At 49.4% G+C, this 13535-nt stretch overlaps 2 protein-coding genes across 2 annotated transcripts; both read right to left on the bottom strand.

The window, feature by feature from the left end:
- Positions 1-716: 716 nt before the first annotated feature.
- LOC129582475 (atrial natriuretic peptide receptor 1-like) lies at positions 717-5206 on the bottom strand. Its single transcript, XM_055473987.1, has 19 exons — positions 4867-5206; positions 4775-4813; positions 4695-4719; positions 4314-4639; positions 4215-4258; positions 4121-4159; positions 3991-4065; positions 3798-3935; positions 3496-3735; positions 3294-3429; positions 3156-3237; positions 2898-3096; positions 2673-2843; positions 2073-2617; positions 1786-2005; positions 1588-1729; positions 1302-1350; positions 1088-1235; positions 717-1027 (listed from the first exon to the last, which is right to left on the bottom strand). The coding sequence occupies exons 1-19, from the start codon at positions 5204-5206 to the stop codon at positions 989-991; spliced, it is 2997 nt and encodes a 998-aa protein (XP_055329962.1). The 3' UTR covers positions 717-988.
- Positions 5207-8574: 3368 nt separating this feature from the next.
- Positions 8575-11244, bottom strand: LOC129582255 (neurensin-2-like). The gene is made up of 2 exons (XM_055473735.1): positions 10885-11244; positions 8575-9752 (listed from the first exon to the last, which is right to left on the bottom strand). Exons 1-2 carry the CDS (start codon positions 10985-10987, stop codon positions 9166-9168), a joined length of 690 nt encoding a protein of 229 aa, XP_055329710.1. The 5' UTR covers positions 10988-11244; the 3' UTR covers positions 8575-9165.
- Between the last annotated feature and the right edge of the window lie 2291 nt (positions 11245-13535).

The following is a 13535-nucleotide window of genomic DNA, read 5'->3' as shown; positions in this document are numbered from 1 at the left end:
GCTGCCATGCGGTTCTCGATGCCGTTCTGGATCCCATGCGATCGCAAACTGACATGAAGCCACGCGTAAGCAGCCCCAAACTTGTTCCACCAAGTAGGCGTGTGTACATTTTAATATGAAATTTTTATTATATCGAGGTTTATGTTAATGTGTGCTGTATTTTTTACGTAACAAAATTTAGTACCTTCCGTGAAAATTCACTTGACGAATTTATTCTATTTTTTTATTTATTAGTATGTTTTTATGTTTTAGTTAAACATCATGAACTGCATGGCCGGAAGTCAAAGTGAACCTGCAGTGGTGTTTTGAGGAAGTATTCCGATGATTCTCAGCAGTAGCAACATTATTGTTTTTAATAATACTCGTATTACAGTATGTTAATTTACTGGTAGCACGGGAAAGTTGTGAATAGCACAGTAAATTGGCATTTATCTTGATTAAATATTACCCGAGGAACGAATAATATATGGCGTCCGGGATATTATCGTAGACGGCTGTAATTGCAACCGATTTTTTCTTGGTTGTTCACAAACAGTATCTGCAGTTTTTTTACCACGGTAATTTTTGTCCGTTCCATTTACATATACCCTGAACTAATGTAATTTGTGTAATTAAATTAACTTTATTTATTAATATGTTTTTAACATTATTATGATGTCATAAACTGCAGTCCGGAAGTCCAGTAGGGTAGTAGAGATCAAATTCCCTTTGCGGGACGCCTTTTACTACTGATCGAGCACTGCATGTTAATCAGGTACAACTGTATAACAAACGCGCTAACGCAGCGTACAGCGCATGACCTTGCGATGCATGACAATATTGACATAAGCAGTACGGTGACACGGCAAAAGGACCGAGCCAAAGCGACGGTCAAGAAATTAATTCTGAATAAGCAAAATGTAAAAATTTCTGTACACTATAACACACAAACGTCCGGTCCGCTTCTGGTCGACTGTATTAATTCGTTCTGTATAACTGGGCGTTGTCGTTATGAGATGATCCAGTAGGTGGTCATAAATCCCTTGCCCTGCAAATGCAGCACAGCTCGTCTCAGAACGCAACCGACGGGGAACGAGACAAAGGTCACCTTGATGGGAATCTGGCCGCGCAGTACGCAGACGATGTCGGTGGTTTGTAGCTCAGCCAACAGCTGGACGGTGTCGTGGCTGGCGTGGATCTTGCCGCTCTCGCCATGGCTCTCCATGCGCGACGATGTGTTCACCGCGTCGCCGAACCTGCAATGTAGCCGACAAGGGGCGTCTGATCCTACACGCATCGTCAACAAAAAATCGTTTTCTTACAGACAATATCGCGGGACCAGTTTGCCGATGACACCCGCAGCGCAGGTACCTAGCCAAATTTGCACAGTTGTACAAAATAGTGAGTGACCTTTAACAGCTTCGCTTATATATAAAAGAGTGGGTGACCTTTAAAAGATGTGCTTAATTAAATATAGTGCGTGACCCTTACACTTATGTACACTTATACGTAAACATTGCGTGACCTTTGACAAATATAATTATATAAAATAGTTATAGATAAAATATTGAGTGACCTTTAGCAAAAACATCATGTAATCGTACTGACCGCTGTGAATGCCGACCCGCAGCGACAATTGACGGTGAGCCGGCTGCAGATGGGCGACGAAGCGCTTCATGACGCTCTGCGCCATCCGGCAGCTGACGGGCGCGTGGCTGCTGCCGTTGCGCAGCGGGATGCCGCTGGCCACCTAACACCACCAGAATACATCTAAACAATCTACGCAAAAAATAACCGGCTTTTTACCAGGTATCCATCAGCGATGGTCTCCATCTTGTGGACGTCGAAGCGGCTGATCTCGTCATCGAAGAGCGTGTACACGGCGTGCAGCAGGTCGATGACTTCCGGTGCCGATACGCTGGCCACCCACGGGACGAAGCCCGGCAGACTGGTGAAGCAGATCGTGGCGCACTCGAACAGCTCCGCCTCCACGGCGTGCTTACTGCGGAGCGCCTGCACCACCGGTCTGCACACAACGGGCAACAAAAATAAAATTTCCCAAGCTAGTAATCAGTGGGGAAAAAATCGCGCACCTCGGCAGCATCTGCTCCAGCAGCCGATCACAGTGCTCCTGCTCACTGACCAGCTCCGCCGTCCTCTCAGCCACCGCGTGCTCCAGCACCTCTGTGTATCCGGCCAACCGATCGATCAAACTCTCCACCGGGCTCTTCCGCTGCCCCGGGAAGGCCGCCTTGAACGCCGCCTCCACCTGCGTCATCGTGGCGCACCGGCCTGCCTCCTCCGCGAAGCCCTCTACCGCCGCCTGCATGTCGAAGTGCTGCCGGGCCTCTCCGCGGACATGCGCCCACCCCGCCCGGCTCAGCGCCATGACCACCGCCCGGAAGGCGGCCACATCGGCGGCCCACAGGCTGGCCAGCAGGACGCTGTACTTGGAGGCGCTGGCGTGCTGGCGGTGCTCGAAGTTGGGCAGGGAGTACTTGGTGTCCTTCAACGCCGCGCGGATGTTCTCGCAGCCCAGACAGCCGATCTTGGCCACGAAGCGGTGGTCCACCAGGCACGTGGACATGCTCAGGTTCCCGTGGGCCTTCACCGGGCTGCTGTGGACGTACTGCAGACCCTGCACAATCCCCACATTCCTTAATCACTTTCCGAAAGGTCACGGGAAAATTCACCTGGATGAGGTCGACGGTAAAGGACAGCCGGAACTCCCAGTCGGTGTCCATGACCTGCAGGAGACGCCCCAGGGAGCCGCGCTTGGCGTACTGGCAGATGATCCACACGTGCTTGGGCAGGAAGCACAGGCCGAGGAAGCCGTTGACGTTGTCGTGCTTCACCAGGTACAACTACACCCAAAGGTCATCACGCTTAGTCAGCTGGCGTTAGAACATCAAGCCTACTTTGCCGAAATAGCTGTCGCGTCGGAGCTTCTCGGGCTGGGAGTGTTTCGTCAGCGGCACCGGGACACACCACACCGGCACCCCGTGGAGGTGGGCTTCGTGCGACGCCGCTTTGGCGCCGGTCTCCAACGGCGTCAGCTCCATCGCGTCGGCGGGGAGGATCCATTCTTGGCTGTTTTCCCGCTGGATCTTGATTCGCCTGTACGTGACTCGTAGGTAAAGATGAAGCAGTCGCAAAGTACGCCTGTGTTTGTTTACCGGTTGACGTGCGCGATCAGCAGCGGTATGAAGAGCAGCGTGATTAACCCGATGGCCCCGAATTCCGCCGGCACCAGCGGCGCTAACCAATAAAAACCCCGCTCATTATCAAGCAGGCATCGAATCGGATTTATATACTTGGTTTGCAATAAGGCGAGTCAGCGTCGTATCCGCACTGGCCGTTGGGATCGCGGCTGAAGGGCACCGGCCAGTCGTCCACGTCCAGACTGGTCCACTCGTATTCCTGCGTCGTCCCGTTGTACATCAGGAACGTCTGCGACCACCCACCGATTGTTTATTATACCCGGCCAACGAAAAGATGACCTTTGTCCGTACTGACCACGAACTTGCCGGTGCTGGGCTTCCAAGCCTGTATGCGCACGGTGGCGGCGTCCGGCTGCGAGTCCTCCTCCTCCACGGCCTCGCGGGCGTCCACCTTGACGGCGAAGCGCTGCCGCACCTGCGCGGCGATGGAGCGCCCGTCGCAGGGATCGCCGCCCTGCCGGAAGGTCTCCAGCGCCACGTTCGCCCACGTCTTGATGACGAACTTGGTGTTGAAGACGCTCAGCAGCTCTTCCGGCTGGCAAATAAAATGCCATTTTTAAAAAAATATTCCTTATATATATTTGTACGTTGGCGTACCTCCAGCGCAGGGGAGGGCGGTCGGATGAACGCCTGCCGCGCGTAGCTGCGCAGCCGGTGCGAGTCGTCATCGCTGCTGAACCAGGGCGTGGTGCGCGACCACGTGATGTACACCACCGAGCGCAGTGTGAGGTCCGTCTATGAAAGGTCACTGTAGTGTGTGCGGCTACCTGGAATATTATAAAGGTCGTACCAAATGGCGTAGTTCATGGGCCAGCACCGTTTTATTATGCAGCGGACTGCCGGAAGGCACCAACGGCCAGAACGCCTAAAGGTCAAGAATTACTATAATTATATAAATTATCTGTTTCCTGATATACTACCGTGTCGCCGTTGCCCATCCCCAGGGCGGACGCCGTCAGCTGCAAATAGAGGAAATTGAAACCTGTCAGTGAATCGGTGAAGAAACGGTTTTACCAGCAGCTCAGCGGTCCGATACGTGTCGGCCAGGATCAGGATGACTGCAAAAGTTTTTCGGGTTTCTTAGATTTCTTAGATTTTTGGCACGGCACCTACCCGAGTATCCGTAGCCCCGACAGGGCTGCAGCACCGACCGGAAGTCGACGGACCCGTTCATATCCGTGTCGTAGTAGCGGCGTTCCAAATAAATGCCCTGCTGCTCCTGCAGGCGCTGGTCCAGGTTGGCGAAGGTGCGGCCAAGCTCCCAGAAGTAGGCGGCCTGGCTGAGCGCCAGCTGCCGGTCGATGACGACGCAGCCGTGCCGCCAGTTCTTGATGTGCAGCAGCTGCGTCAGCGCCCCCAGGAAGTTGTCGTAGCCCTCGTGCGGGACGACCGCCGTCGGGTAGCGGTCCGGCTGGCTCTTGATCGGCTCGTTGGGCAGACTGCAACAGAACACCGTGAGTGTCGCCCGCGGGGGGTTGGCCATGCGACACCTACATGTCAAACAGCGGGACGTTCCATTCTGCAAAAGGTCACCGTTAATTAAGACTTTCTTGCCAGACATTGTAACGGCGTACCGGCCGCTAACGACGCCATCTCCACGATTCCGCTGCAGTCTACGGAAACATCGGTTTCGTTAATGTAAGCGTGATGTGCGAGAGATTCGTACTTTCGCCGATGAGCGCCAGACAGCGCCCGGCCCACTGGTCGCTGTGGAAGAAGGGCGGGAGGAGGGCGAGGGTGTCGGCGACGGTGGCGCCGCAGGGGGCGCTGTCAAAGTGGAGGATGGGCAGCCACGTGACGTCCAGGACGAGGGCGCCGCGGTGCTGTCGGTTCATGTTGGCCACGGTGAGGTTGACGGCCGCCGCGGAGTACATATAATCGAAGTAGTCGCTGCTGCCGACCGGCAGAAACGACACCAACCGCAGCTGCAGTACATCGTCGGGCTTGGATGCTGCGGTGACTGCGGTAAAGGTCGCCAAAGTCACGACGACAAATCGCGCTATCATTGCGGCCGGTAATTAAGAAGGGGCTCCTAATAAGACGGGGGCAGTAAGTCCCGTTAATTGTGGGTGCTAAGCTGCTTCCGTCAAGGTCGACAGCGACGGTCGTTGCCTGCCTATACAGTGTTGCAGCGTGGCAGTGCTCATGCCGCGCGCTGCCTGCGAGACAGGAAAATGCCAACCTCAGCATTCTCTCTCGGAGCAGGCACTCTTCGTTTGACTTTTGCTTCCCGAGGGACCGTTCCACGTACAGATGGCTCCCTGCCTTCGTTAGACAAACTCCGGCAATAATAATATGCGAGAGTGTTGTTCAGCCATGCTGACCTTTCATATTTTCAACTGCTGCAATGATGCTATTATGGCTGCACAGGCGAACAAGCAGCCGCCCTCACGGTGCAGCTGTTTTGATTATTGTTACCTTGCGGAGAAACGAGTTGCTTTAATGCGAGGTAAAGCTGCATGCGTTCAGGAAACGTTTTGTATCGGCAAGAGGCTGGATGAAGTGTATTGCAACGGCAACTTCTAAGCTGCCACTAGTGGAGTGGGTTACACACCCGTACCACGATAAAACGAGGTTTGATGGTTCGTCGGTGACCGTCGGCGATGTTACGAGTTAGCGAATTACCCAAAAATCAATTATGCAATTGCGAACATGTTAACCGATACCGGCGCGATTGTCAAAGTGCACAAACATTTTTAATCAGCTGAAAAATCATTGGGGGAGAGCAAGGGCAAGGGCAAGAGCAAGAATGATTTTAGAACATTCAGACAATCTCAGAAGTCTAGAAAATCCACGTTAGAACTGGTCATCTCGTACAAGTACACATTCAGATGTTTCCGGTTGAACTAGCACCAATGAGATGTACATCTTCACTACAGATCTCATTTGTACGGCTACAGTATTATGTGCTGAAATAATGTACCGCGTAATTTTGCGTTTAACCAATGTTCATTTGTATAACCCAATAAAAAACAGAGTATCAAAAATAAATGCAAGTCCAGCATCGCCCGTGTCCATTTGTATAAGAACTGCAGTACCGGTGTAGTGTAGTGGCCACGCGCCATAGCTGCGCGTAGCAACATTATCTTTGCATGACTTTGGTTGAACTGACCTTTTGCGGTATTCTTTGCATATTATCATTTAGTTAGTCAATATCTCGCCGGCAAGAAGCCCAATAAATCTGGTGCTTCACGACGTGACAACCGCCATCACTGAGCAACGACCAGCGCATTCTAAGCGGCACGCCAGAAAAAGCGTGAAAGGTCACACGCTGCATATATGTGTGGGCAGTGCGTTTAACCGCACGTACTGGCACGCATCAGCGCGGCGATTAACCGGCTTGACCTTTCGCCGCCGGCCGTCCTTAATTACAATCCGAACGACCATTCCAACACATTCCGGGGAAGATGGAGCGTGAAGCAGCTCATCGCACCGAACTGGCAATTAACGACAACCGGCAGATGTCAGAATGGTTAAGAAAAGGCCGGATGCCGGCGCGAACGGTGCTAGCGGACCCATCAGGACGAGGAGGCAACATCCTGCCAACACCGATCGATACCGCCAGAAATAGCCGGCGGTGTACGCAGCGTTCATGCTGTACTGTACACATTATACTGCGTTTATGGACGCGCTGTATATTGGCACTGTTGCCGGCAGATTAGCCCTGTTCGACGGCCTCAATTGCCCAGCAAACGCCGGTCTATTCCCGGGCGTAAAAGGCCAACAGCGCACGTTTCTCCAACACCTCGGTTAGATCACCCGGCTTTCCCTTGCCCATTCCCTTAAAACCCGCACAGGGCCTGTTTAAGGCGAACAGCTCCGAAAGCAAATGAGCAATTTCCGCCCAAATAACCTGGATTTTTGGGGAAATCGCTTTCCTGTCGAACATAATTTATGCTTCACGAAAACCTTGTAGCGGAAAATTTTAAACGAAAAAATTCAGGGACTTCCGGCGCTTGCCGCAAGTGCCTCCGCCCGGTGTGGTAGTGTAGCGTGAATTTTACCTAACAGTTGTGGAAAATTGGCACCCTTTTCCTTTTTTATTTTCGTCACAAAAAATGGCTTCCTATGCAGCAATCCAAATCAAAATACTAGGAAAAAAATCATATATAGGTAAATTCACGTACAGTACAACGTATATACGAACACATATATATACAACACATATATAAATTCACGCGCAACATCGACCCTGATTTCTGACTCATAATAAATGGATACTTTTACGTAACCCGTCACAGAAATCCCCGCATCTCCCGGAGGAATTCTGCCGAACAGCGGCATTATCCTCGCCCGACTGCTCGCCGAACAACAGCACGCGTTGTCCCGTTTAGCGTGTACAGCGGTGAACTCGCCCGCATATGTCCCCACAACTTCCCAGTAAATTGTACGAATGCCGGTTGTGTTAATTCGCCGGTGGACCATTACACTACAGCCGCTGTACTATACACTATAACCGGCAACCGGCATCGATCGTTGACCCACAAATACCCGTTCTCCCTGACTCCACAGCCGGGCGAATTAAAGCGCTACGGGAGCTTGATTAAGCGATGTGCGTGAATCGGGTCTATGCAATTATTACGTGCCGGTTAACCCGCCACGCGTACGCGCTATACGGCTGCGCGGCAATGTTTCATTTCCGCCGCGCGTCGGCTTCCCCGGCTGACGCAACCGCTGATGCAACACGCAGCTTTTGGGTCACGCCGACCGCCCCACACGCTACAGATTAAACCGTTCCATTTTCATAATTAACCGTGTTTTTTTTTCTACATTTTTTTCGGCTGAATTTATTGGAGGGTAATTTAGCCGGAAGAAATAAGCCGACGCTCTGGACGCCTGATTACGGTGTCGGCCAGGGAGAATAACACTGGAATCTATATGCAAATGCAGGACAAGTGAACACACAAAAAACCCCGATCGATAGGAATGTCAACACTCCAGCGTATTTCCTGCGTCAAGCTGATTATTCCATTCGCGCTTTACTCGCCCTTATTATCGATTCATCCGCACTCAAATACGAGTATATATCCGCTTTTAACAGCACAACCGGAATGCAACAGACTCTATACTAGAGTCCGTAAATCGTCATTTTGACGAAGCTTAACGAACGTTAACGAAACGAATCGTCAAGCCCCGCGCATGTTTTACGGACTTCTGAGCACCGCTTCGTTAAGTTTCGTTATAAGAAAATGTATTCTCGCCTCGCGAAGTTATATTGAAATTTTGGAGTCGCTTTCTTCGTCAAAAGATACCGATGTGGAATTTAGAAAATAAAATAAATTATTTTCCAATTGTACGCCAGCCGCACTCGTGCGTGCGTCTCTTGCGCCTGACAAATAATTCAGTGTTTTGGGCGCCTGAACAGGGTCTCCTTCATAAGCGCACACTGGAAGCTGCAACCTATTGTACACAGTGAATCTGACGCTTTGCGAAACTCCCAGTTCTAGACACTGCACTAGTGTTTCGCAAGCACATGTTGTTTATAGCTTCACAGCACTGCAAATCATAACGGCACTAGTGAACTGCAAAAGTGCAAGCTGCAATTTTCATAGAAGCTTGATGATCTGATCTACTATTTTTGATGTGGAACGACATAGAAAATTCAGATAAATAAAATTAATCCCAGGAACGCTTACTACTGTGATTTGTATTTTGCGATTTCGTTGCGTTCAGTTTTTTTTACGGAAAAATATCGAAAGTTATCGTTAAGTTGCGCTCAAATATTTTATAAATTCGTCAAGGTTCGTTATTTTATGGGACAGGAAGCGTGCAGTTAAGTTTCGTTACGTTTGCTCAGTACGACAAAATTTTTCGTTTCGCTGCCAAAATTGTGACGATTTACGGACTCTACTCTATACAGAGAAATAACGCCGATATATATGCAGAACAGTGTTTCGTGCGGTGCGCCGTAAAAAAAGAGTGAGCGTAGTGCACCATCTTTCGGGTCTCAATGGACGCGTAAAGGTCACTCCTGGTCGGAGGCCGGTGACGCCCGGATGACGGGGATGGGGTAGGGCACACCGCCGCCCCCGGGCGGTAGCTGGGGCTGCACCGGGTGGACGGAGCCGAAGCCCGGCACCCGCGACTCCACCGGACTCAACGGCGCCTGATCCTCGTCCTCCTCGACCAACTTGCGGACGACGCTCTCCGGCTCGATGTCGTCGTAGTGCAGCTGCAGATGGTGGCAGCACTTCCAGCAGCAGCTGGCCACCAGCAGCGCCAGCGACGCGCTGACCCCGCCGATGCAGAAGGTGGCCAGGCCGGCCAGGCGCAGCAGCTCCAGCTGCCGGTTGAAGACGGCCGCCTCGCGGTCCACCACGGCCAGCTCGGGCTCCTCGCTGATCAGGATGGGCCGCGCGGGGATGGTCCATGATAGGAGAAAGGCCACGGCGCCCAGTAACATTAAGAACGCGCCGCTGTATAGAGTAATGCGCCACCAGAGGGAGCGGATGCGGATCTTGCGTGATTTGATGTACAGCTGCCGGTCGGTGGCGCTCGGCGTGCTGGTGTCCGTGGCGAAGTCGTAGAACTGGTGCAGATACGATTTGACACCTGTGTGGAGAAATGTACAATTTAAAATTACAAAAAGAACAGACGCTTCGTTTAACGCGTATGGGGCAAACATGCGCTTCCACGTTATATAATACTATCTATATACATATATATTTTTGATGTAAAAACATATACACATATATTTTTTATACATACATATATATTTGTCAATTTTTCAGTAGCAGCTGCTGTTGCGATTCCTTATTTTCTATTTATTTACAATTAATTTTCTGTCCATAAAAGTACGTGCGGATAATATTTTATAATATTTTTGTTGTCCATTCCATTAATATTAAATTTTTAAACCGCGGACCGACTGGCTGGTTTCCGCTTTTTTAATCCTATAAGATTGTACCTGCAGTACAGTATCATAACGAGGCTAATTGGTGAAGGTTACGGTTAATCCGGCGCTTTTTATTTCGGCCGCCGGCAGCTACTCAATTTTACGGCGTGGCACCTTCCGCCTCAGTGCCTCACCCACCACAACTGTCATAATTCGTAAAAGGGAATTACGGTGTGCTACCTGTTTTTATGACTCATAACCGCTAATAACCGCGCAGCAGGCCGCTTCCTGGCGTCACCGTGCGGCACTGACGTACAGGTACTAGGCGCTCTTTACACAAATTAATCGCTACAGAAACACTGCCCAAAAAAATCTTTAAAGAAGGCACAACAACGTAAGTCTTTGTGTTTACTATGTACTTTTTGTCAACTACCGGCACGTTACATTACTATGCCGTATATAGGCCATTTCCGGCAATATTCCTTAGTTAGGTCAGCTTTTAACCCATTTACGTAACATCGTAACACTTCGTATAATAGCGTTTATTAAATAACAGCCATGAATAAAATTTAAAGAATAAAAAGCAATTAAAATACGGGTTTTTTTATAGTACAGCAGAAGCATACGCATTCCTAATAGCAAATATCCGATTAAGAGATTTCAGAATTTGACTAAATTATGCGTATACGCGGATTTAATTTACAACCAGGTTCGCAGTATACAGCAATTACTTACTGTAAGTTAATGCAGCATAAAAATCAATATGAAAGCTGTTTATTTGTACGATTAGCTGTTGTTTGAGAGGAAGCGGACGGAATTAAATTGAGGCTTATAATTAAACTGGCTAACCTTTATAGTTGAGCGTCTGCTTGGAGGGCTGCCGGCCGGCGACGGACAGCAGGGTCTTCTTGACCTTCTCGCGCGGCACCTCGTCCTCTTCCGAGTCGGACATCCTTGATAATTCCCGGCCCGATCCAATTCACCTGCAACCGCTAATCACCCGCTGCGCCTCACGCACATCAACGCACGCCGGTCTCCTTTAAAAATATTCTCAACGGCCGAGGGAAAAACAATAATTATTATGCGGCAGTCCCGGCCGCCACACTGACACAATACCTAGCACACCATCCTTCATTTATCCCCGCTCCCAAAAACAGGCAGCAACCAACGCTCATCATGTAATAATACAGCGCGATACACGTACCGATACTTCATTTAACTAACTCAACCAACGTACGGCCGCTGACGTCAAGCGCGGGTGGCGCCCGGTTGGAAATATATAGGAAACGGGAAGAGAAACGGGATTGCGCATCTGGCGCGCTGTTCCTCCGGTGCAGTTGCAGCCAATCCCGGCCAAGTGCAATCCACTCGGGAGAGGGAAGCCGCACTCAACCCAACTGCAAATGCCACGGCTGACGAGATCTATACTATACGGAGAAGCGCATATATATGTTGTTCTCCCGCGCCAGATTTGATTGACCGTCAAATGTCTTCATTATGCCGTTGTACTCGTAGATTATACAGCGCGCTCTTGTCTTAACGCATCGATCAGCGCTCGAGCGCCCATCAGCATGTAAATTACAAAAATGCCCATGCTAGATGAATAAATGACGCAGATGGTAATTAATCAGCGGCCGCATCACGCGCTTCATTAGCCCGTTAATGAATTAATATACAACCGGTATTAAGCCGATTAATTTACAGCGTCCCGTTTAATTTCCGGTGGAGGAATAGTGTAGCGTATTGTGTAGAAGCCGGTTACAGGAATAGCTGCCATTGATTAACGGCAGCTGGGAGCGCCGCAGCGCCTGACGCACTGGCATTCATTCCAGTTATATTCAGTATAGAGTTGTACATTCAATCAGCGTCGGTGTTGGCGTGTATATACAGTGTAGGAAGCCGCGCACGGATCCGCGTCGGCCGATGCCGATCCGATCCGATTTGATGGGATCAGCGGGAGGCGAGTGGCGGATTAATTGAATGGGCTGATGGTGCCGGATGCCGGTAGTGTAATAATAATCACCCGATGACGCCGCACTTAGCAACTTTAACATCAGTTCTAACCACAACAAACCAACGGTTATTATTGTGGCTGTGCCGGTTTTTGCGGGTTCTTGGTTGGTGTACATACAGTGCCGGCCAAAAAAGTGCTCAGCGGCGCGGATCGGTTCGTGATTGAAAAGGAAATGATAAAAATTTTTTTATAATATCCTTGGTCAGCCGCGGACCCACTGGCCGGTAATTTACTGAGCAAACACTGAGAAACCGGAACACATCGGATGCGCATAAATCGCCGGTGCCGGGTTCGAACAGAGAAGCGCTAATTTGCGCAATTTCCGCTACACGAAGCACGTCTACTTTTTTAGTCTTGAATTCGATACGTACGCTGTACATGTGTTACTAATAAAAATTTTAACCGATGTTGTACTTATTTCTTTTTTTAAGGTTTCTTAGGCTTGCAAGTGATACATTAAGCCGAGTATGGAAATACAGCTTGTACATATCCAAGCAGTATTAGTTTCGTGTTAGTTTCAAAGGAACTCGAAGACAATGAATCGGCCATGCATGAAAATTAATACAGTATTATGCCGAACGATGCCAGTGGGATGCTGCAGCCGGCGGGAGGCGATTCCGGTCAAACGAAAGAGGACGCGCGGAGGGGGCGTCAAGCGGTGGGCGTCGGGGGAGATGCTGCAGAACAGCAACTTGAAATAATGTAAACACGCTGAGAAAACGTATAACGGCGCTCTCCCGATCTAACTGCAGGACGGCAAACTCCAAAGTGATTCGGGTTTGATGGAAATGAATTTTATGGCTGTATAACCCACTAAAAAAATGTGCCGTTATCACATACATGTACAGATACAGCAAGTGTATAATTGTATTGTATTCTGTACATTCAGCCAAGTCTCAGTACTACGATCAAAAATAACATAGACGTGGATTTTTCGGTTTTATAAGCAGTTGCGATTATTTCTAAGTTCAAAACGGTGTCCGTTTATAGAGCAGGATTGTGGTTCCAATTTTCTTGTTTGGCCTAAGTTTTTTATACGTATATTTGTTGGCTTTATATATACTCAACTGTATTTTTCTTTTCCCCTTAGCGATTTACCAGTACAGACTGTACAGTGCAGCAAAGGCAACATTAACAATTTGTAATTATTTTTTATTGCTAACCTTCAAACCCACTCGCAACGCGATACAATCACGTAATGCACGAATGATCACGATGCACAATTTTTCGAGAAGCTTTTAATTATTACCAGAACGTGGTACATAAAAGACGAAAGAAAGAGTACATATCGTTATAGATATTGCGTAGAATTCTGTAGAATACTTGCGTTGCAACGTGCACTTTTCAGTACTTGATCATTCTTTAATTTGGTGAGCGTGGTCCAGTCAATCTCATTAAGTAAGCGCGCATCACGAGATCATCTCCAGAATGCAGTCCAACAATCGGACGGACGTCAAAGCCGTAAAAAATACCTGTGTATCGGCTA

Source organism: Paramacrobiotus metropolitanus, unplaced genomic scaffold (genome assembly GCF_019649055.1).
Source record: "Paramacrobiotus metropolitanus isolate TYO unplaced genomic scaffold, Prichtersi_v1.0 Parri_scaffold0000007, whole genome shotgun sequence".
Classification (NCBI taxonomy): domain Eukaryota; kingdom Metazoa; phylum Tardigrada; class Eutardigrada; order Parachela; family Macrobiotidae; genus Paramacrobiotus; species Paramacrobiotus metropolitanus.
Note: the sequence above shows the minus strand (reverse complement) of the source record. Positions and strands in the feature narration are given on the sequence as shown.